The sequence below is a fragment of the Pseudophryne corroboree genome, chromosome 4, assembly GCF_028390025.1.
Source record: "Pseudophryne corroboree isolate aPseCor3 chromosome 4, aPseCor3.hap2, whole genome shotgun sequence".
In the NCBI taxonomy this organism is placed as follows: domain Eukaryota; kingdom Metazoa; phylum Chordata; class Amphibia; order Anura; family Myobatrachidae; genus Pseudophryne; species Pseudophryne corroboree.
The window spans coordinates 749,284,634-749,309,650 of record NC_086447.1 but is presented as its reverse complement, the minus strand read 5'-3'; the positions used below and the strand labels follow the sequence as shown (position 1 = coordinate 749,309,650).

The 25,017-nt window shown below is 47.1% G+C and overlaps 1 protein-coding gene across 1 annotated transcript in view; it reads right to left on the bottom strand.

Annotated features, from left to right (window-relative positions):
• Positions 1-840: 840 nt before the first annotated feature.
• LOC134910298 (heme-binding protein 2-like) overlaps positions 841-25,017 on the bottom strand; it is a 42,046-nt gene continuing 17,869 nt past the window's right edge. The window contains exons 2-4 of the mRNA XM_063918155.1: positions 11,826-11,955; positions 5,872-6,043; positions 841-1,194 (exon numbers count right to left, since the gene is read on the bottom strand). Of these exons, the coding sequence (XP_063774225.1) occupies positions 1,020-1,194; positions 5,872-6,043; positions 11,826-11,955 (477 nt within the window). The 3' untranslated portion in view covers positions 841-1,019. The remainder of the gene's footprint in view (positions 1,195-5,871; positions 6,044-11,825; positions 11,956-25,017) is intronic.

The following is a 25,017-nucleotide window of genomic DNA, read 5'->3' as shown; positions in this document are numbered from 1 at the left end:
ACAGGATATTCCTCAGCATGAGGGACACATGCAGCGTGGATCTTGGCCAGATATGCCTTGTGGGATACTGAAACAGAGCAACAAGTAAGCCCTCCAGGGGTTAATACATCACTTCTCCCGGTCCCTGTGCGGAGCAGAGCACAGCAAGGCAGCACTTGTATTGTTCCCTGTCCCTATGGGAAACAGAACAGGGCAGGACAGCAACTATATTGTGGGGAGGGCACAGGCACTTATATCACACAGCTGTGCCGTGTACCTCTTCCCCCAGCAGCAGAGTTCAGGAGGTCAGAGCGGGAGATTACAGGCTGACTGGGGTCGCCGGAGCAAGCGGGGAGAACGGCAGCGGGTCACGTGACAGCGTCACGGCCGGGGACCGCTCGAAGACGCTCCCAGCACAGACAGAGCAAGGGAGGAGAAGCGGCTATTACGATCTCCCCGGCAACGGCAGAGGGGAAGCCGCGGACTCCGGCGCAGGCAGCGCTCAGACGGGAGCCGGGTGCAGGCGCTCAGCGCGGGGATGGCGGCACCTCACGTGGTCCAGCAGGCCCCGGACCTCCGCACACTGGAGCCGCTTTGCCACTGCGGATGGGGTACAGACGGGTCCCAGAGCAGCACAGGGGCACCTCCACACTTCCCTGTAGGTATTGGGGCGGTTTGCAGGCCCAGGGGGGGGGGACACAGGATGGGATTCCAGGATGTTGTAGCTGGAGAGACACACAACCTGTGTGCTACTCCATGTCCTCCAAAGCCACGCCCCCCCCAAATGTCTTTTTAACCCCCTCACAATATATGGCTGGGGCTACTTTCTTTCTGGCCAAATAAAATAAATAAAAAGCCAGGTTCTTTAATAGACTTCTACTTTATTTGAATGTGGTTAAAAAATTAATTGGTTACAAAAAAGATGTACATTACAAAAGTTTAGACGGTGAGAGAATTAGTTAGGAAAATCATCACACGCAACACACAAGACAATGATACAGAGATTTGAGGGGGGATTACTCAAATGAGGATTTATTTGTTTACTTGGCCAAGAACCACACTTCATTGTGACGGTCGAATAGTTTAAAAGGCGCATCATAGCCAGCACGTAGAACGAATGAATCATCAAACTGGAGCCCGAGAGTCCTCAGTTCTTCTGCTAGGGCTTTAGCTTTCTTGGAATATGTGTAGTCAAAGGCATAGCCTCCGAAAGTTCTAAAATGCAATGGAAGATCAATGGTATCAGTAGATGACAGAGGCTAATGTAATTAGAATTGTAGAACATTCATTGCACAAAAAAAGAATATTACATCCACAAATAGTGTATCCATTAATAGCATTTTAAAGGGCAAGTCCCACAAGCATGATTAGGACTAGAAACATAGAATTTGAGAGCAGATAAGAACCTCTTGGCCCATCTAGTCTGCCCTAAACACGTGTACATGCACACACATACACACTAGGGTTAACTTTTTGTTGGAAGCCAATTAACCTACCAGTATATTTTTGGAGTGTGGGAGGAAACTGGAGCACTCGAAGGAAATCCATGCAAGCACAGGGAGAATATACAAACTCCACACAGGGCCACTTTATTAACATGCAATACTAACTACAATGAACAGATAAATTAGATCTGTTGGTGTTTGTTTTATAAAGGATTTTTCCATTACATATTACATTGGGGTTGGGTTTGATTTGCTGGCGGTCGGGATGCCGGCGGTCAAAATACCGACTACGGCATCCCGATGTTCGGAATCCCGACAGGGAAAGGGAAGTATACTTACCTTCCCTCCCTGGCCCCCTAATCCTTAACCACCCTCCCCCCGCAGCATCACACTAACCCTCCTTGGGGAATGCCTAGCCCTATCCCCCCCTGGAGCAGCATAAACCTACCACCCCCCACCACGCACGGCTTACCTTTACAGTGTCGGACACGACATTCTGAATAGTGATGGGATTCTGGCGCCGGTATCCCAACAGCCGGGATCCTGACCGGATCACATTACATTGGGATGTATGTGATATATACTCTGTGACAGGATGTGCTGGGGCTACTCTGTGTTTATATATCTGCTGTGGCTTGCTGTATTTTTGTCACTTTCCTGCACTTTTATGTCACCCAGCCCTTAGTCTGTATCTAGCTTGCCCTCTTCTTTTCTGTCCTATGTTTTTTTATTTTTACTGTGAAATGCAGCTATTTGGGGGCCTGTCTTCAGTTGCTGTGCCAAGTGGCATCTGGGTGCACGACACTTACTGCATGACATCTCATCTAGCATGCACCATGCACTCTCCAAAGCAGTAACCAATGGAACACATCATGCAAGTTCACAGCGGGGACTGATAAGCATCAGCAACCCCTGTGTTCCCAGTGTGTCTATGTGTGTGTTTTAGTGTTAGGTCTGATACATGTATGCCAGTGTAATGACTTAGGGGGTGATTCAGACCTGATCACTGGGCTGCTAAATTTGTTGTGCTGTGTTCAAATAGTCGCCGCCTAAGGGGAGTGTATATTCGCCGTGCAAGTGTGCGATCACATGTGTACGCCGAGCTGCAAAAAAAAACCTCAGTCAGCGGACAGCAGCAAGTCCGTTCGCACTTCACTCACCATTGAATGATTTTTCCACTGTGACTTACTCCTACAGTGCGATGAAAACAGGCTGATCTGATCCGGAGCTGACATCACAAATCCTCCCTGAAAACGCTTGGGAATGCCTGCATTTTCCCTCACACTCCCAGAAAACGGTCAGTTACCACCCATAAACGGCCTCTTCCTGTCAATCACTTTGTGAATGGCTGTGCGACTGAAATTTTCGCACCAGCCTGTCACTGTCCGGCGATGCCTGTGGTTGTCTGCCGTCGCGCGTGCGCATTGTGGTGCATACGCATGCGCAGTGTGTTGCTGATCGCCCGCTCTGCGAAAACGCACAGCGATTAGGTCTGAATCACCCCTTAATTTTTATCACTACTTAATGGGAGATGTACTAAGCAGTGATAAAAGTGGAGAAGCGAGCCAGTGGAGAAGTTGCCTATGGCAACCAATCAGGATTGATGTAACATTTATAATTTGCATACTATAAAAGTATACAAAGCAGCTGATTGGTTGCCATGGGCATCTTCTCCACTTTTATCACGGCTTAGTACATGTCTCCCTTAGTTCTATATGTGTGTGTGTGTGTGTGTGTGTGTGTGTGTGTGTGTGTATGTGTGTGTACACACACACACAAAATACATACCAGAAAGAGTGCTAAAAGAGACATTCCTCTTTGAACCCATGACTCTAATAAATTTGTGTACTTTAATAACACTGAGAGGATCTAATAGTAATAAGCCAAATTTTTTTTAAAGTATGGGAGTATAGTTACAAATATAATTAGTGTATGATCCGGTCTGAAAGAGGAAGATGGGCATCCACAGCTTGATCAAAATATGCAATATAACCTCATGTGTATTCACAAAGTGAGTGCAGATAGACATTCAATATATGTAATGTACAGTATATACTATCTGAATACCCGGGCTTCGCTAAGCAATTTAAAGAATAATGACAATCTTTGTCAGGACGCACCTCTGGGCTTCCACGGATTGATGCTGTCAAAATGCTGGTGCTGAGGAGAATAATCCGCCTCCTTCTCTGCCCCGTCCCGCCTCTGATGCTGCCCTGCTTAGTGCTGTAAATGCTGGGGTGACAGGCCAAGCTCCGCCCGCTATATGTTAAATATGTTAGGTTTGCAGGCTGACTCTATGTCAAAGGGCCCTAGGTCTCCTTGCTTAGCTTCGAAACTAAAGTATGCCTCTGCCCCAACCCGTGTGTGCCTCTGCCCCCACCCGTGTGTGCCTCTGCCCCTACCCGTGTGTACCATATCCTTACCTGTGGGTGCCTCTGCCCCTACCCGTGTGTTCCTCTGCCCCTGCCCGTATGTGCATCTGCCCTTACCCGTGGGTGCCTCTGCTCCTACCGTATGCCTATGACCCTACCCGTGTGTGCTTCTGCCCCTAACCGTGTGTGTCCCTATCCTTACCTGTGGGTGCCTCTGCCCCTACCCATGTGTGCCTCTGCCCTTACACATGGGTGCCTCTGTCCCTACCCGTGGGTGCCTCTGTCCCTACCCATGTGTGCCTCTTTGTAAATTGCTCCAGGCATTCCAGAGTTATGCCGAAAACTATGGATTACATGTCCCCCCTCCCCCACTCCTAGGGTTGCTAGGGGTGTCTTTACCCCCACAGTATTCTTTTCCAGATTGTAAGTCATGGGTGCCTCTGCCCCTACCCGTGGGTGCCTCTGACCCTACCCATGTGTGCCTCTGTGTAAATTGCTCCAGGCATTACAGAGTTATGCCGAAAACTATGGATTTGTACATATCACCCCCTTCCCACCCCCACCCCCCTTAGGAGTGCTAGGGGTGTCTTACCCCCACAGTATTTTTTTCCAGAGTCTAAGTCATATGTGTACCAAGTTTGGTGTAAATTGCTCTAGGCATTACACACACACACACACACACACACACACACACACACACACACAGTACATACGTCCATTTTTATATACTGTATATAGATATATACATGCATATCCATATATACATACATACATACACAAACTAATTATATATATATATTTCAAAATTAGTGGAAAGTGGAAGAGGTAATACAAGCAAAGCTGTAGATAAATTGTATATACAGTGTCCCTGGATTGTAGACTGGATATAATGGAAAGGTGTAGATTAGTGGCAGTAGTCATTGCTCAAGGAGACCGCAGCCCATCATTAAGGCACAATCTGCAGAGCCGTCAGCAGTATGATAACGTCAGCTCATTACATCAATGCGGATAGAGTTGATTTACTTCATAGTCACATTTGGAAGTTCGCAGCACCACTGGTTATACAGTAGTAAGGAATCTTGAACTACAGTCAGACTGGCAATAGGACTTGGCGTGTAGAGGTGATGTGGAGCAACTGTATGCCCTGCTGCAGCTCTACGGGATCCGATTAGGATCCCGGTGTTTGTGAACCCAGCAGTCAGAAATCAGAATACTAACGACGCAATCCCGACACTGCTTGGAACGCTGGCACTGGGATCCCAACAGGGATTACATTCCCGGTGCCTGGATCCTGAACTGATGTTTGCCGGGGCTGCGGAGAGGTAATCCATGCAGGTGGAGGGTTAGGGTTAAGCACCACCAGGGATGGTTAGGGTTAGGCTGCGGGAAGGGGGGTCAGGGTTAGGCATCAACGGGGAGGATTAGGGTTAGGCTGCAGGGGAGGGTCAGGCTGTGGGAAAAGAGGGTTAGGGTTAGAGATTAGGGATAGAATACTTACCTACTAGGTGGCGGGATCCTGAGTGTCTCTGTAGGTATTAAGACTGCCGGCATCCCAATACCATCCCAAATCTACACATTCTGGCTATCCTGATGGATAATTACATTTATCCGGGTGCAATAGTACAGTAGGCGTTAGATAAAATGTAATCCCCTATAACATATAAGATGTTATATAGACAACATCACTTATCTGTGGATATCAGGATTCACATGAATGTGCCTAACCTGATAAGTAGAGGTACAGTATATATTCCATCCAGTTTCCACTATTCTTATTTTTACTATTCACATTCCATAGGCTTTATGATTAGTGATTACTGTTTTGTTTAGTATTTAAACGTACAACAAAATTGCCTTACTTTCTTACCATGTACAGTTAGCAGCTTCTTCCTAATACTAAACAATACCACTCATGACATTCTTAAATACATGCATGTACTAACAAACATTGCGCCCCAGAAAAGTATTTCCACAAGACTGCCTAAATATATCCCAAAAAGAAACTGTACACTGTGTTATGTTCCCCTTAAATGCAGTCCTGTCTGTGCCATACACATTCTAAAGAAGTCACTTACTTGACATATACAGACATTGGAGGGGAGTTCTTAAGATATACTGCAGGGTCTGATGGTGTGGGGGGATTCTCCAGTGCGTGTGGCACAAAGAAGGACATTGTAGCATTAACAGTTGGTGGTTTTATTAATGGAACAACAGTCAGCACAGGCACAGTCATGTTAATCTTTAGTCCTAAAGAACCGTAAAGAGATAATTAGCATGAATTTCTGATAAACAGGGTAAACACATTATTTATGGATCAATATAAATAAAAAATAATTAAATTAGCATTCTCACAAACTGTCCTCCTATCTGTCTTTATTTTTTCTTCCTTTGAAATAGATTTTAGTGCAAATTTTCACCTTTAAGCAAAGTTAGTAAATAATCCACAAGACCTACAGAGTGTTTGTAATGTTACCAACTATTTTTCTTAATTGTGAGTAGATATTGGATGCAGATTCCACCAAAATAGGAGCTTTTCACCATTACATATCATTAGACACACTTCCACTAAAGTAGGCAGACAGGGATGTTGTCGTATAAAGCACCTGTGGATGGAGATAGATAGATATATATATATATATATATATATATATATATATATATATATATAGCAAAAGGTATGGCAGGCGCCCTGAGAACATGTTGGCACAATAAACCTACCTTTTTTTTCATCATCATTGAGGAGTCTGCTTGAGTGCCGCCTGCCATACCTTATGCTACATTGGGGATTCAAGTGCTTCTCCTGGAGGGCACCGCAGCATTTGATTGTTGTTGTATTGGGAGAGCCGGGCCCACAACGTTTGTGTGTGTGTGTGTGTATATATATATATATATATATATATATATATGTTACACCACCACCCTCACCCCACTTCCGACCGAAATCCCAAGTGACAAAATGCATTTGATGTGGCTTGAGAGGACGTTGGACGCATTGTCATCACACGCCGCTTTGCAGTGATTGGGTACCACAAGCTGCCCTTACAGTGTGCTGAACCAAGAGATCAGAGAGCTGGTGCGCTCCGGAAGCACCGGTATGAATCGCAATGCTGATAAGCACATGCTGATCAGGTGTCCTGTGATATCTTGCGCTAAGATGTTAGCAGCAGATCCTTTAAGTCCTGGAAATTGTAAGGTGGTTAACTCCAAGGCTTGGAATTGTTTTTCCAGCACATCACACAGATGCACGATCGGATTGAGATCTGGGGAATTTAGAGGCCAATGGGTCTACGTACTAAACCTTGGAGAGAGAGAATGTGCACAGAGGTAAAGTACCAGTATTAGCTCCTAACTGGCATATTACAGGCTGTACATGTGTTTGAAAAATGACAGTTATTTGCTGGTTTGTTGTACTTTATCTTCATTCACTTTATGGAGCATATTCATTATGCAATTTATCAAATTAAGTTTTCAATTTATAGCAGATGCCGGAGCAATTCATGATTGCTGAGGCGCGGAGACGGCTGATCCGTAAATCAGCTGTCCCCACAAATCTTTTGACTGCTACTTTAGAATAGGTGAAACTTAGCACTACCAAGTCTGGTCTCAGCAGTGCTATTACGAAAGTGTGACTGTGGGTTCACACGTGCACGTACTCCAGCGGAAGAAGCCGGACAGTGGCTCCTTTGCAATCGGGTCCTTACCATAGGGAATGAGCGGGATCCACACACAAACACCATCTGGAGACATAGGCGTGCGCAGCACATTTTATTAGGGGGTGCACCGTCGGAGAGGTGTGTCTAGCACCGCCTTTTGGGCGTGTCTAGCACCATCTATTCCAGGGACGTGCGGTGAGCTAAATAGCTCAGGAGGCATTGGCTAGCACCAGAGACAGATTTACATGCAATGTATGAGCCAAAGCGTTTAAATGGGCATTATACACAGGTGCAGCAGTATAAACTACTGGAAATTTGGTGAGTTTTGATTAGAGATGTGCGGAAAAGTTAGACCGGTGAGGCACTGCCTCACCTGCCATAGACTTTTTACTCCAGAGTTTTAGCTATAAAAATTCTTAGAATAAGGCAAAGAAGATATTTCAAACATAATCTTTGCATTTTTCATATACTTTATACAGTCAAAACTCTGGCACAAACGTTAGTATGACAGGAAAGGCCCTGCCTCACCCCACCGCACGTCACTGCTATTGATGGTCATCGCAATATAAAATATCCACCCTTGTACCAATCCTAATAAAGCAGATACATTGTCAGATGTTGTGGTGTGCACCAAACAAACACCCCTGATGGCACTCACTGCAATTACACTGCTCCTCCTCAGCCTGGTCTGGCTCCCCCTCTCTTTCCTCTGCAAGCTGCAGCAGCTTACTTACAAGTCAGCCACTCACTGGCACTGACAGTCACAGACTAGTACTGCTGCTGCTGGAAAAACGAGTGACGCGTCAATGCTGCTGCCGGCCGCCTGCCAGTATTGAATTTGTCTTCCTAAGTGGAACGCTGGCTGCATGCTGATCCTCATCAGTGGCTGGCGTTGGCATAGCATAGAAGGAGAGAGGTGGGCGTGTGGCGGGTGTGACGGGTGGGCATGCGAGCAGCATGACGTAATCACGTCACATCACGCTGTTTTTATATATGGAGGTGGAGCCGGGAGTTTGAAAGCCGGTGGCAGTGGCACCCTTGATTAACCCAGGCGTCCGGTCAGTAATGCAGTCCTGACAGAGTGCAGTGCAGAGGGGACAGTAATCAGCCTGCTCGGCTGCATCAGGCATGTGAGATAGGGGTGCCGGACATTAGGGGGTGCCTGTGCGCACCAGGCACCCCTCCTGCGCACACCTATGTCTGGAGATGGCAAATGTTCCCACCGTCAAGCTCCGAAAATATTGTATTTTCAGAGCTAGATGAATTTGGTCCCCATACTAGAGTATGGGGACAGCGGGTCAGAGTAGTGTATGGGGACAGCGGGTCAGAGTGAAAGGTAAGCAGCAGATAGCCATATTTCCTGCATTACCTTTTTAACGAATGGCACACTAACTTAATTTATACAAAAGTAGCTGAAAATTCTAATTTTCACCTCTTTTATATAAATTAAGTGATGATGAATATACCCCTTACTCTATCCAAGGCTTAGTACATAGGGGGTCATTCAGACCCAATCGCTCCTGTGCGTTTTTGCTCAGCAGGGATTGGGTATGAACTGCGCGTGATGGGGAGCACAGGACAACGACGGGATGGCCGAAGAAAGTGATCGCACCGGCGATCGCAAGAAGATTGACAGGAAGAGGCCGTTTGTGGGTGTCAACTGACCGTTTCCTAGGAGTGTCCGGAGAAACGCAGGCGTGTCCAGCCGTTTGAAGGGAGGGTTCCTGACGTCAGCTCCGGGCTGGATCATCGCACTGGAAGACTAAGTCCTGAGCTGTGCAGAGACTGTTTGTGCAGCTCTCTGCACATGCATTCGCACACCTGCACAGCGATTACCCCCTCCCCCTGTAGGCGGCGACTACCTGGTCGCAGCAGTGCAAAAAACGCCTGCTTGCGACCAGGTCTGAATTAGACCCAGAGTCTATAGACCCCTAAGACAACACTTTAAACTTTTTGTTATGTTCTACAAACCATTCCTGTACAATTTTTGCAGTGTGGCAGGGCATATTATCCTGCTGAAAGACGCCACTGCCATCAAAGAATACAGTTGCCATGAAGAGGTATACTAGTTATGCAGCAATGTTTAGGTAGGTGGTATGTGTCCAAGTAGCATTCACGTGAATGCCAGGACCTAAGGATTCTAAGCAGAACATTGCCCAGAGCATCACATTGTCTTTATCGCCTGTCGATGCACACACCTTTTTCAATACCTCCATGGTCTAGTTCTGATGCTCTCCTGCTCATTGTAGGCACTTTCGGTAGTGGGCAGGGGACAGTATGGGCACTCTGGCTAGTCTATGGCTACGTAGCCCCATATGCAGAAATTTGTGTCACCCCCCCCCCGTATTCTGTCACTGTCTAAACCCCCCTGTGTTCTTTCCCAGACATTGTGTCACCCTCCCTGTATTCTGTCCCAGTCACTGTTACACCCCCCCCCCCCCGTGTTCTGTCCCAGCCAATGTCACTCCCCCGTGTTCTGTCCCAGCCATTGTCATCCCCCTGTGTTCTGTCCCAGCCATTGTCACCCCTCCTCTGTGTTCTGTCCCTGTGTCACCCCCCTCGTGTTCTATCCCAGACACTGTGAGCACATGAAGAAGGACTGGGAGTCCAGCAGCACGGCATGCGGAGAGACTGGGAGCCTGGCAGCCACGGCAGTCTCTCTCTGGAGGGTTGAAGAGGGACTGGGAGTCAGACAGCTGTGGCATAAGGAGGGACTGGCTACCCTTTGGCCGCAGATTAATTTTTTATTATTATTATTGGTGCAACAGCATGACATCAAGACATCACGTAGCTGAACTGCAGTGGAGCCATGAAGAGAAAGCAGAGGAGGTAAGTGGGTAAACCTCTGGAGCGGGAGAGCCAAAGGGGAATGAGGCTGGAGCCAGAGAGGAGGATCAGGCTAAAACCAGAGAGGAGAAGGAAAATGGGGTAGAGAAACAGAGAGGTAAGAAGGGTCTGGAGAACGACCAGGGGGATGGCTGATGACTAGCTTGTACCTACCGTGAAGGTATGAGGGGCCCCCAAAAACATCAGTGTACTGGGCCCCAAGAGTTCTGTTGCCGGCTCTGCTTGCTGACTAATATATCCCACCCCTACACTGGTGCCATTGTGACAAATTATTCAGTGTTATTCACTTCATTGCCCATGTGTCAATGGTTTTAATGTTGTAGCTGATGGAGATGTACATATGGATATACAAGTGTATAGATGGCTAATGATCATACAGTGGTGTATCTATAACTGGTCGCCACATTGTACACTCTACACCAGTGTTTTTCAAGCACTGTGCCTTGGCACACTAGTGTGCCCTGAGTAGTCTCCAGGTGTGCCACCATAGAAACACAGCCAGGCCCGTCAGTATGTTGCCGCTACTGAGGCCCTAGAATGATCAATACTGGTGGGTTTAGTGGTTGCAGAGCCAGTTCCAATTTTGGGCCCGGGCAGTGTTGGGCTCTTCTGGCTTTCTCAGATGTGGCTCAGGCGTTCCCTATGGAGAAGCTGCGACATGACATCCTAGAACACGCAACTGCACCATGCATCACCATTATATTTGAATGTGCCTTGGCAATATTTAAATCTTGTTCAGTGTGCCACGAGTTGTAAAAGGTTGAAAATTTCTGCTCTACACCCAGGGCAGACACGTGTCCATTTGGTGGCTATAACACCTGCACATGGGCAGTCACTTCCCCTTTGATCAATATATATTAAAGATAAATCTATTTATAAATTGCACTTCTAATTTTGATTGGAGTACTCCCCTTGTAGAGGATCAACTAACTAATTAGTAGACATGACTGCAATAATCATATAGAACCTGTTGACATTAACAGGTAAAAATATGAAATTAGGTTGGCAGTATAGTGGTTTACTAGTAGTTATTTCAGACGAAACATTAATTATCATCAATACAAGCTCCATATATGTATGTTAAAAGTCTTATTTTCACCATATTTATCAACTGTTCCTTTAGAGTCAAAAGACCTTGGTTCCTCCTACATTGCCCCATCTCTGGGTCTGATGCATTCATTTATACTGATATACTGCTCCAAATGCTTCCTGTGTATTGGTGCCATACTTTAGAATGTTGGCATTTGCAGATTGCAAGACAATAGATGACCTAGTGCTGTATTTATACATTGGTTATGTGAAATGTCAGTAGCAGTATTTTCTACCTACACGTTTAATTCGCTAATTCATTTATGCTATGAACAGCACTGTGCACAGTGGTTAGCATTATTGTCCCTGTGTGTTGGGGAATTAGATCTAAGCTCCACTGGGGCAGAAACTGACAAACATTTCCTGTACAGCACTGTGTAGAATGGCGGCACTATGTACATAAACAATATTATAGTTATTTAGAAAAGCACACATCACACCTTCAGAGTTTTCTCCTGAGATATATTTAAACAGGTGCCTAAAACTGTTCATTATTCCGAACATATAGTGATCCGCATTCAGTGAGGTGGTTACCCAGCGAGATTCTTCATAAATGCGATGTTCAAACTTCTGAAAGATACAGAAACAATTACAGTGAAATAATCAGTAATATCCTTTTACGCTGCCAGCAATTTTTTTTTTTTAAACACACTTTATTGAGAGGATCAACGAATAAGTACATTAGACAAAATACGCATGGAAGCCTTGCCAGTTAAAATGACAGAAAAAAATTGTAATATATTATGACAATAACAGATTAAATCCAATTTTAAAAACTAAAATGGCAAAAAGGAATTCTCTCGGTGACGGTGTGGCGACCTGTCAAAGAGAACTGGCGATAGAGAATGGAAGAAAGAGGAAAACCAAAAAAGAGACGGAGAGAAAATAAGTCAAGAAGAGAAGGAAGGGGTGGCCTCTAGGCTCAAGAAATTTGAAAGCATTATCTTTGGTCTGTTAGGTAACAAATGGTGAGGAAGCTTGTTGAGATGCCAGCCAGGGGGACCAAACTTTATCAAATAATTTAGAGGAATTACGAATGATAGCAGTCATATATTCCATTTTGTATACATACCATATTCAGGAACTTATTTCCTGCATGGGAAGATATTAGGTTTCTCCAGTCCGCTGCTATTTGACAGGTCATAGCAGAAACTGCATGTCGAAATAATTTATTTTGGTGTCGAGTGAGGTTAAGAAGAGTCAAGGGGAGCAAAAAGTACTGGGGATCAAAAGGAATAGAGGTTTCGAATAGGTGCGAGAGTAAGGTAGTGATCTCCCGCCAAATATTAGAAATTTTGGGGCAGGACTACCAGATCTGCAAAAAAAGAGCCTTCATCTGCACACTCCCTCCAGCACTTAACCCGAAGTGTCAGGAAACATGGTCTTTAAACGAGAAGGAACATAGTACCAGCGGTATAGCAATTTATTAAAAAAATCTTTGATTTTAACACAGATTGAACTGGAAGCAGCATTATCCCAAATGTCGGCCTAATCTTCACTATTTATAGTATGTCCTAGATCCATTTCCCATGCTAATTCATGTGAATCCCGAACAGGACTGGGGTCTTTGCTTAATAGAACATAGATGCTGGAGATTAAGCCAGCGTTGCGGTGGTTATGGAGTGAAAGTGTCAAATTTGGAGATCGCGATAGAAGTCTGTGGTTGGGATTGCCATTCCATCACGGATATCTGAGAACTGATTAAAGGTAGCATAAGTAGTGATGTCGTTATGTAGAATATGTTGCCCAAGGGCCAGGTGGTAAAAGAGGACCTACACAAACCAGGGGGAAAGGCCGGTTTATGGAATAATGGAATCAGGGGTGACGGATGTGGGGCCATTTTAAACCATCTATTTACCAAGTCCCAAGTAGCTAGCGAATGGTATACTACAGGGTGGTAGAGGACCACTCAAGGGTCAGCCCACGGGTTACTGTCCCACTGGTTGGCGCGGCTGCAGGGAGCTGCTGGCGGCGGGTCCTCCCGGACAGATGTGCGGCTGCCATGGGCCGGGGGTCGAGGGTCTGGAGAGCCGGGCGCTGCAGCGAGGATCGCTGCGGTAAGGTCCTCTAGTGGTGACACAGTATAGTGTGTCAGAGACAGAAGCTGGCTAAAGCTGTCTGCTAACAGCTAAGTATGTCTCCTATGCTGGGGGCAGCCATGTTGGAGACCCGAGTATTACCAATGAAGTTCCCAATCTGTGTCCAGCCAATCCTGCATGTTCTCCCCTTACAAAAGGGGGCTGGCTCAGAGGGAGAGTGCCAGTGCTTCAAGTTACCTCCTTGTGAAAGGTTCTCCAGCTCTGTGCTCCCAGGTTACTTCTGGTTCCCTGGTTCTGGTTGCTCTCATCTATCGGTTACTTAAACGCTGCTGCAGTCATGCTGTCTAAGGGGGTAATTCCGAGTTGATCGCTAGATAAAAATGTATTCGCTGCGCAGCGATTAAGTGAAAAAGCGGCACTTCTGCGCATGCGTATGCGGCGCAGTGCGCACGCGCGACGTACTTTCACAATGGCCGAAGTATTTTTACACAAGGTCTAGCAAAGCTTTTCAGTCGCTATGGCAGCCGCAGAGTGATTGACAGAAAAGGAGCGTTTCTGGGTGTCAACTGACCATTTTCAGGGAGTGTTCGAAAAAACGCAGGCGTGCCAGGAAAAACGCATGCGTGGGTGGGAGAATACAGGGCGTGTTTGTGACCTCAAATGTGGAACTGAACAGTCTGAAGTGATCGAAAGCTCGGAGTAGGTCTGGAGTTACTCTGAAACTGCACAATTGTTTTTTGTCGTCGCTCTGCGATCCTTTCGTTCGCACTTCTGCTAAGCTAAGATACACTCCCAGAGGGCGGCGGCTTAGCGTTTGTACTGCTGCTAAAAACTGCTAGTGAGCGAACAACTCGGAATGACCCCCTAAGTCCGTTGCCACTCGTGGAAGCGCTCACGGGGTCCCAGGTCGTAGAGAAGCTCCAGGTGCTAACGGCAGTTCCCGCAGACGTCTTCATTTCTTCAAAGTCCAAGTTCTTCAGCCTCGTCTTTCAATCACAAACCACAGTCTTCATTTCTTCTTTACCGGAGTTCTTCAGCTTCACTCTTCAAGTCATTTAACTATAGACTCTAATTCTTCCAGTTTCTTCTATTTCTCCAATATTCGTGTACAGCCTGATTATTCATTAAACTACAGTTATCTTCCTACGGTGTCTTCCTTTTCTTTACGCCCTCCGGCCAACGTTAACACTTAGTTTGGCTTCCACCCCATGAGGAGGAATTACATTAAGCCACCTCGTTTACTCTCCTCACAGGTAGCTGTCTCTTCAGCCAAAACTCGGTTGTCGGAACCCCAACTTACGCCGAGCGTGACAAGCCTCAATCTTATCCCAGACTTTCCCCGCTCCAGCCGTATTACACCATTGTACACAGTGAGAGACCGCGCAGCGTAGAGGAATTTTTTTTAAATCAGGGATACCCAAACAACCCCCTCTAGAAGGACGCTGGAGTAATTTACGTCTAATACAAGGACGTTTACGATTCCATATGAAGTGAGAAGTTTGGCGTTGCAAGGTTTTAAAAACATAGGCCCTCATTCCGAGTTGTTCGCTCGTTCTTTTTCATCGCATCGCAGTGAAAATCCGCTTAGTACGCATGCGCAAAGTTCGCACTGCGACTGCGCCAAGTAACTTTACTATGAAGAAAGTATTTTTACTCACGGCTTTTTCTTCGCTCCGGCGATCGTAATGTGATTGACAGGAAATGGGTGTTACTGGGCGGAAACACGGCGTTTCAGGGGCGTGTGGCTGAAAACGCTACCGTTTCCGGAAAAAACGCAGGAGTGGCCGGAGAAACGGTGGGAGTGCCTGGGCGAACGCTGGGTGTGTTTGTGACGTCAACCAGGAACGACAAGCACTGAACTGATCGCACAGGCAGAGTAAGTCTGGAGCTACTCTGAAACTGCTAAGTAGTTAGTAATCGCAATATTGCGAATACATCGGTCGCAATTTTAAGAAGCTAAGATTCACTCCCAGTAGGCGGCGGCTTAGCGTGTGTAACTCTGCTAAATTCGCCTTGCGACCGATCAACTCGGAATGAGGGCCATAGGGCGGGATAAATATAGGAAGGGTTTGGAACATATAAAGAAGTCGAGAAGCGCGCTCATCTTAACAGCATTTATTCTGCCTATCCAAGAGATATAATAATTGGACCACTCAAGCAGATCAGATTTGATATTTTCTAGTAAATGAGTGTAATTTGCCTGAAACAGTTGATGGTGATAGTGAGTCAAGTAAATACTGAAATTTCATTTTATAGCGTGAGTTTTGAGAATACAAGCAGATCTTGGATAAAAGAGATAGGAGGGATAGGGCTGGATCCATAAGAGAAATCAGAACATCATCAGCTTATAATGCAATTTTGTGTTCAGATGAGCCCATATTTACTCAATGAATAGCTGTATTACTGTGAATCTTTGTCCCCAGAGGCTCCATGACTAGTGTAAACATTAGAGGCGAGAATGGACAACCCTGCCTGGTACCATTGGCAATCCCAAAACTAGCAGATGTAAAATCATAATCCGAAACCTGCACTGACGGGAAGCAGTAATGTGCTTTGACTCCATCCAGAAATTTACTGAAGAATACCATTTTACCAAGGACAGCGAAAGCAAATGGCCAGGAGATTCGGTCAAAGGTCTTCTCCGTGTCAAGGGCCAAAATAAGGGAGGGAGTTTTCCGCTTTTGTTTGGAATAAATTAGGTCAATGGCTCTTCTGGTATTATCTGACACCTGGCGTCCCAATATAAACCCAACCTTATCCGGGTGGACCAAGCCAGGCAACAGGGGGGCCAGGCGATTAGCTAAGATTTTCACTTATATCTTCAGGTCCACATTCAGTAATGAAATTGGTCTACAATTGGAGCATCTGGTTGGGTCGCTGTCAGGCTTTGGGATCACCACTATATCCACCTGGGTTGTCTCTGGCAGAAAAGAGGCTCCTTCCAGAATATCATTGAATAAGGAGGAAAGATGAGGGGCCAACTCCTTTGCAAACAATTTATAATACTAGGCAGTAAATCCATCAGGGCCTGGGGCAGCAGATGTGCGCATAGAGTGTATAGCAGCTATCGTCTCTTCATCTTCATTGAAAGGCCCTAGGCAGGGACATCGCAGAAACAGGAGGAGGATTGGTTCTATCTAACAATTGTCAAGACTGTGGTTTTTGTGAACCCGGTGTTAGTGAAGTCTGTGCGGGTGACTGGAGGACTATTTGTATATTAGGCTGGTCTGTAGGAATCAGTGAGAAGAAGGAGCAATCTCTGACCGGGGATCGAACCCAGGCCTCGGCAGAGGGAGCCGTATCCTGACCACTGGATCACCAGGGACTTGGTGTTGATAGCAGGATGGTGAATGTATTGGTGAGATTGAACTGGATATACTGTCACAGGAGTAGGTCCTTGTGTACTCAAGGTTACTATGAAATAGATTATCTGGAGTTGCGCAGAACTGAGCTGGTTACTGGCGAGATTGAGAACCGGACTGGTTACTGGTGAGACTGGAACTGGGCTGGTTACCGGTGAGACTGGGAACCGCACTGTGAACAGGGATGTGTACCAGTATACTGGAACGCAACTGTAATCTGGGCTGGTACCGGATATAACTGGAAATGCAACTGTAAGTAGAACAATGACTGTGGCTGTGACTTTAAGACAAGGCTGAAGAACACTGCGGCTGTGGCTTTAAAACGAGACTGAAGAATGCTGTGGCCTTAAGATGAGACTGGAGAATACTGCAGCTGTGACTTTAAGATGAGACTGTAGAATACTGCAGCTGTGGCTTTAAGACGAGACTGGAGAAATACTGCAGCTGTGACTTTAAGATGAGACTGTAGAATACTGCAGCTGTAGCTTTAAGATGAGACAGTGGAATTCTGCGGCTATGGCTTTAAGACTAGACGAATACTGTATATCAATGGTAACACAACTGTAATCCAGACTGGGTAGCAAAAGAGCAGAGTTTTACAGGAACCGAAGTGCAAGTGTTACTTTTAGGGAGCTCAGCTTCTAAGCTCACACAGAGCTGTGTGTGACACAAGGAACTGGCAGAGTCTGCAACTCAAGTCTCCAGACTTATACTTGCTGGTCCTTGATGATTGGTGAGCAGAGACAGGTGATAAGAGAGTCTCAGGCTAGCACATGATTGGATAGCTCCAGGTCAGGTGATCAGACCCTGTCACGTCAGTACTTTAGATTAGGCTCTGATGTGGAGTGAGGCCTAGCAGGCCAAAAGAACACTGAAGCCTGAACTTCTACAAATGAACAGAGGATGCTGGCTTTTAGTCCTAAACTCCAGATTGCTGAGCACAGTGGAGAATGTATCTGGTGACCCCTGGAGTCAGAGAGGCATATAGTAGAATGACAACAATGATTGCTGTGTAGGCACAGCATACAGAGACTTGCTGAATTCAGATTCACACAGAAGATTAATCACCACAGGTGGAGCTCGTTAAGTCTTACCTTCCAGGCAGAGAACTCAGGACTCAGGAAACTCATGGTATTGGCAAGCTGTTTATCCCAGTGAGCAGAAAGATGCAGAATCCAGGACAGAGATGGCAGAGGTAAGTCACCAAATATGAGAACTACAGTGAGGGCTGTGACAACAATGGGTCGATGATTGTATTAAAGTCGCCGCCCATAATAATATGAACTTGCACCTCTTTATCCAGACGCTTAGACAGGGAGTCAACGAACAGAGATTGGTCTTGTTGGGAGCATAAACTGATACTAAAGTGAGGGTTATTGAGCCTATTACCATAAGAAACCGCCCTTCAGGATTTGTCACTGTTTTGAGTGTGGACAAATGGTATATTACGATGTATTAAGATGGCTACCCTATGTTTTTATAAGCCACTGGGGTGAACAAAGACTGAGAAAACCACTTACCCCAAAGCTGGGTGTGTAAACCAGTGAGGTGCGTTTCTTGGAGAAAGGCGATGTCAGCTTTTTCTCTCCTACAGGCTCCTAAAAACAGTGCACTTTCTAGGAGAGTTTAAACCATTAACATTGACAGATAATTTAAGAGGCATGGTTGTGTGTGAAATGGTGCGCTACATATTGTATATGGTCCTGAAGGAGGCCTCCCCAAGAAAAAGTAAAGAAAAGAGGGAGAAATAAAAAAAAAAAACAGCCACAAGAAAAAAATAGTAAAGAAGAAAGCAAGAAGACAAAGAACCCATACTAGAAAAATCCCTTAAACCATGGGTCCCAGTCAAGAACCACTACAAAAGTGAGCAACATTAGAAGCAATTTCAACATCAAGAAGAGAATATGGGGAGGTAGTGGGAGGACTATGTAGTCTAGTCAAGACTGCATGGACCATAATGATTAAATTCGGCAACGACTACAATACTTAATTATATAACCCAACATAAGAAGTACTTAACTGTGTCAAATCAAGTTGGGAAGGAAAAAGGTTAAGGGAGGGTGGGGAAAGGAAGGCGAGGGAAAAAAAAGGGGGTAGATGGGGGAGGTAAGAGAGGGAAAGAGGAGAAAGAATATTACATAAAACTACAATACATTGTGCAAAATGTATATGAAAATGCAAAATCTAGAAAACAATACAACAAATATGTATGCATTAGAGGAACCTTCAGTTTTGAATCTACTGTGCTCTGCATTGGACATCCCAGACAAGGTACTGTGGACTACAACCTATATTTGGCTCCATCCAGCCCCTCACTTAGACATCATTCACCTCTGTTCTCTGAGCAAAAAATAACTGACTTCTTGCATTAATCAACTAATATACAGCATATTCAGGCTCTGAATCACTGAAGGGTCACTGCTCACTTCAATTTGCAAGAGCCATTCTACAGGACACATTACCACTACTCCCACAAGAAATCTACTTCAAAGGCCTCTTTTTTTATTTACAGTATCACTTGTTTCAAATATACCCATTGTATTAAGGAGCAGCAATAGGTTACAGCAACAACGATTATAGCAATTACAATCTAAGATGGCGCCGCAGATGGCTGCCTCGGAGCTACGCAGCTCAGCCAAAATACCTGTTTCCCCTTGTTTTCCCCTGCCCTTGTCTACCTCACCGGTGACCAAATACAGCAGGGAAGCCCTCCTAAGTTGGAGCGCTCCCGAGGTGCTTACCACACGTTCGGGTCCGTCGGCGGGCGGATCAGCGGCCCTTGCAGCCCTCGCTGCCCTGTGTGGCAAGGATGCAGACGTCATGGGCACCAAAGTGGATGACCGAGCGGCCGCGCCCCCCCGCAGCCCGGGTAGCGACTGGATCGCCGGCCCCGGAAAGAGAATGACGGAGGCCCTTCATGTCGGCCCTAGAAGATGGACCTGGGCTCAGAGGAGAGGCTGTCACGCAGGCGCCCTAGTGAGGTGGCGGCGGCGAGGGCACCGGTCTGCACTTCCCGCGATCCTGCTTTTGAATGTGCGCTCACTGGCAAACAAGTTTGACGAATTGTCCCTCCTTCTTGGCAACGCAGGGTCAGGCATTACAGGGTCATCCGTCCTCTGCTTTACTGAGATGTGGCTGGACGAACATATTGCGGACAACCCGATGTCTCTGCCGGGCTTCAGTCTCTTCAGGGCCGATCGCTCCAAGGTTCTCTCAGGAAAAATGAAGGGTGGTGGCATCTGCTTCTACATCAACGACGGATGGTGCACCAATGTCACGATCATAGCCCTCACCTGGAGATGCTGAGGATCAACTGCAACCCCTTCTATTCCCCCCGGGAATTTGCCTCAATTGTCCTTGTGGGAGTGTACATCCCCCCCTCGCCTGCGCGAATGAAGCCCTGCACCACCTGGCCGTATGCATATCTGACATAGAACAAAAACACCGGACTCTCTGGTTATAATGCTGGGCGACTTCAACAGAACTAACCTGAGCAAGGAGCTACCTAAGTACAAACAACAAGTCACGTGTCCCACTAGAGAAGGGTGCACCCTTGATCACTGCTACACTACCCTCAAGTCTGCCTTCCAGTCTATCCCACGTGCTGCACTCGTCCTATCTGACCACTGCCTCGTCCACCTACTCCCTACCTATACACAGAAGCTGAGAGCGGTTAAGCCTGTCATCAAGACTGTTAAGAAATGGACCAATGAGGCCAAGATGAAGCTCCAGGCCTGCTTTGACTGCACGGAATGGGGGGGTCTTCGAAGCCTCGGCAACTGACCTGAATGACCTGACAGACACTGTCACATCCTACATCAGCTACTGTGAGGACATGTGTGTACCTACCAAGACTTACTGCATTTACAACAACAAAAAGCCCTGGTTCAATGCCCATCTCAGGCAACTTCGTCGAGCCAAAGAGGAGGCCTATAGCAGAGGTGACAGAGTACTATACAACCATACTAGGAACTCTCTGACTAAAGGAATCAGGCTAGCAAAAAAGCGGTTCTCGGACAAGCTGACAAATGATCTCTCCACCAATGACCCCGTATCTGTATGGAAAGGAATGCAATCCATAACCAACTATAGGAAAACATCGATGTCCACCACCATGCACCAAGACCAAGCAGACGAAATGAACCACTTTTATTGCAGGTTCGCAAAAGAAGTCCCCTGCAACCCAAACAATCACCTCTATGATGCCCCGAACACCGACGGCCAACCCCAGGCACTGCAAGTCGCCCAAGAAGAGGTGGAGGCATTGTTCAAAAGGGCCAAACCCAGGAAAGCTCCGGGTCCTTACGGAGTGTCACCATCTGCCCTAAGAGCATGTGCGGGTCAGCTCGCCCCCATATTCACCAAGATCTTCAACAAATCGCTGGAGCTACAGAAAGTCCCTTCCTGCCTCAAAAGGTCTACTATCATCCCGGTCCCCAAGAAACTCTCTATCACGAACCTGAACGACTACAGGCCGATAGCACTGATGTCTGTGGTCATGAAAACGTTCGAGCGTCTGGTTTTGAATCACCTGAAAACTGTGACTGGCCCCCAACTGGACCGCCAGCAGTTCGCCTATCAATCGAATCGGTGTGTCGAGGATGCAGTGAACCTGGGCCTGCACTACATTCTACAGCACCTAGACATTCCCGGTACCTACGCGAGGGTCCTGTTTGTCAATTTCAGCTCGGCCTTCAATACAATTGTCCCCAGTATCCTCCACCCCAAATTACTTTGCCTACGGGTCCCAGAAGCTACCTGTTCCTGGATAGTAGACTTCCTGACAGATAGGACACAGGTTGTGAAAGCGGGGGAATTCACCTCTCAAGCGCGGTCTATTAGTAAAGGGGCCCCTCAGGGCGGTGTCCTCTCACCCCTGCTCTTCTCCCTGTATACAAATGACTGTACCTCAGAGGCGCAATCAGTAAAGATCATCAAATTTGCTGATGATACCACCGTCATCGGCCTCATCAAGGATGGGGACGAATTGGCCTATAGACGGGAAGTAGACCAGTTGGCCCAGTGGTGCATCCACAACAACCTTGAGCTCAACCCCCTCAAAACTGTCGAGATGATAGTGGACTTCAGGAAGAAGTCATCTAGTGCACGTCCGCTAACGATTGCTGACAGTGTGGTATCGCTAGTGGACTCCTTCAAGTTTCTAGGGACCACAATCTCCCGGGACCCTAAATGGGGGTTCAACGCTGACGCCACTGTTGGGAAAGCGCAGCAGAGGTTGTTCTTCCTCAGGCAACTAAGGAAGTTCAACATCCCACAGAAGCTTCTGCTCCTCTTCTACTCTGCGATTGTGGAGTCGGTACTGTGCTCCTCGATACTCGTATGGTACAGCTCCGCCAGCGTGAGGGACAGATGCAGACTCCAAAAGGTGGTCAGAACCGCAGAGAAGATCATCGGGGCAGACCTTCCCTCAGTCCAGGACCTGTACCTGTCCAGAGCTAAAAAGCGGGCAATGAAGATAGTAAAAGACCAGCTACACCCCGGCCACAGCATGTTTAACTTGCTTCCTTCAGGCAGGCGTTACAGGGCCGTCCCCGCCAGGTCCACCAGAAGCCTCAAAAGTTTCTTTCCCCAAGCGGTCCGCCTGCTGAACTCCTGAACATTGACTGACTAGACGTACATGTGACTAACTTGTGTCCCTACGGTATAACTATCTGTGTGACTTTACTTGCCCCCCCCCCCCCCCCCCCACCACCTGCTTATCTTTTACCTACTTGGCTGTTGTATAGCAAACCGAAGACAAATTCCTAGTATACGCAAGTATACCTGGCCAATAAAGCTGATTCTGATTCTGATAGAGGGCTAAGCCTCCATCAACCAATTGACTTTGCAAAACAGGGAAACACAACCCTGAAGTAGTGAGAGCAAACTTCTGAGGGGTACCCTCTTAGTTCAGGGAGGTTAACTGTCCTCAGTACGATGGCAGGTTACTCTTGTCCAGTCAGGCGAAGGAGGTTGAAGGTGTTGTGGTTTATGGGCTGAGGTCGCCGCCCCATCTGCAGATGATGCTGGAAGGAGATCGAGCTTGGCTAATAACTCTTGTCCTTGAGTTAAAGTTATTACGGTATAGACAGAATTATTTACTGAAACTTGGAGCACAAAGGGAAATCCTCATCTGTACCGGATCTGATGCTGCCATAAGATCCTAGTCACAGGCTGGAGGTCCTGTCTTTTTTGAATGGTAGAAGGGGCCAAATCCTAAAAGACTTGTAGTTGCATGTCTCTGAACGAAATCACAGGAGAGTCACGAATGGGCGACAGAATTTTTTCTTGCGAGAGGAAATAATGAAGACGGACTATGACGTCTCTGTATGGTTGAGAGGGAGAAGTTTTCACAAGAAGCGCTCTATGGGCTCTATCATAAAGAGAATCCCCATTTGTGAGATATGGCACAAGATGTTTGAAAAAGTCTTTCAGAAATGATGGCAGAGAGGGGCCAAAGACCGATTCCGCCAAGTTGCGGATTCACGGGTTGTTTCAACAAGAGCGGTTCCATTGGTCGTCTTGTCGTTCTTTAAGAGCCTCCATCTCCTCATGCAATCTACAAATTTCTTTATCAAGACAATGTTTGGAGCTGCAGAGGTCATCTGTTTTAGATTCCAAAGAATCCATTCGGCTACAAAGAGTCGTGAGGTTCAACTTGAATTCTGAAATAGCGTTAGAAAATTCCTGTTTAAACGCAGATTGAACTCCTGCTAGCAGACTTTTTATTACCGCTTGGGTCTGGGTGTCGATACCCCCGTCTGATGAGCACGGAGAAGAAGGAGAGAACGGGATTCTGTGAGCCCTTAGATTTTGGTCCAAAACAATTGGTTGAGGCCTGTGAAGCCCTCTTGTTTCTCTTACGTCCTAGAGGATGCTGGGGACTCCGTAAGGACCATGGGGTATAGACGGGCTCCGCAGGAGACATGGGCACTATAAAGAACTTTAAGTATGGGTGTGCACTGGCTTCTCCCTCTATGCCCCACCTCCAGACCTCAGTTAGATTTTGTGCCCAGAGGAGATACGGAGCATTACAGAGGAGCTCTCCAGAGTTTCTATGAAAAAGAATTTTGTTAGGTTTTTTATTTTCAGGGAGCACTGCTGGCAACAGGCTCCCTGCATCGTGGGACTGAGGAGAGAGAAGCAGACCTACTTAAATGATAGGCTCTGCTTCTTAGGCTACTGGACACCATTAGCTCCAGAGGGAGTCGGAACGCAGGTCTCACCCCGCCGTTCGTCCCAGAGCCGCGCCGCCGTCCTCCTCGCAGAGCCGGAAGATAGAAGCCGGGTGAGTATAAGAAGAAAAGAAGACTTCAAGGCGGCAGAAGACTTCAGATCTTCACTGAGGTAAGCGCGCAGCGGTAACGCTGCGCGCCATTGCTCCCACACGCTACACACACAGAACAAGCACAGATAGGTGCAGGGCGCAGGGGGGGGGTGCCCTGGGCAGCAATAAACCTCCGGACTGGCATATAAGGGCACATTAGGCTGCTGGGCAGTAAATGCAGAGATCCCCCACCATTTTTTGAAAATTGAAGCGGGACCGAAGCCCGCCGCTGGAGGGGGCGGAGCTTGATCCCTCAGCACTAACAGCGCCATTTTCTCCACAGAAGCTGCAGTGAAGCTGGCTCCCCGAACTCACCCCTGCTGAACTCAGTGACAGAGGGCTGGAAAAGAGGGGGGGGGGGGGGGGGGGGGGGGACAATTATTGGCGCAGTGAGTGTATTTCATTGAGATATATATATAAAAGCGCTATCTGGTTTTAATCCAGTGTCAGTTGGCTCAGGGTGTGTGCTGGCATACTCTCTCTCTGTCTCTCCAAAGGGCTTTGTGGGCGAATTGTCTCCTTATAGATATATCCCTGTGTGTGTGGGGGTGTCGGTACGTGTGTGTCGGCATGTCTGAAGCGGAAGGCTCGTCCAAGGAGGAAGTGGAGCAGATGAGTGGTGTGGCTCCGTCGGCAACGCCGACTCATGATTGGATGGACCTGTGGCATATGTTAAATGCAAGTGTGGCCTCATTACATAAGAGACTGGACAAAGCAGAGTCCAGGGAGAAATCAGGGAGTCAATCCACGGATTGGACTGGGTCACAGGGCCCTTCTGGGTCTCAAAAACGTCCCCTATCCCCAATAGTAGACACTGATACCGACACGGATTCTGATTCCAGTGTCGACTACGATGATGCTAAATTGCACCCAAGCATGGCCGCAACTAAGGGGGGGCTAGGGG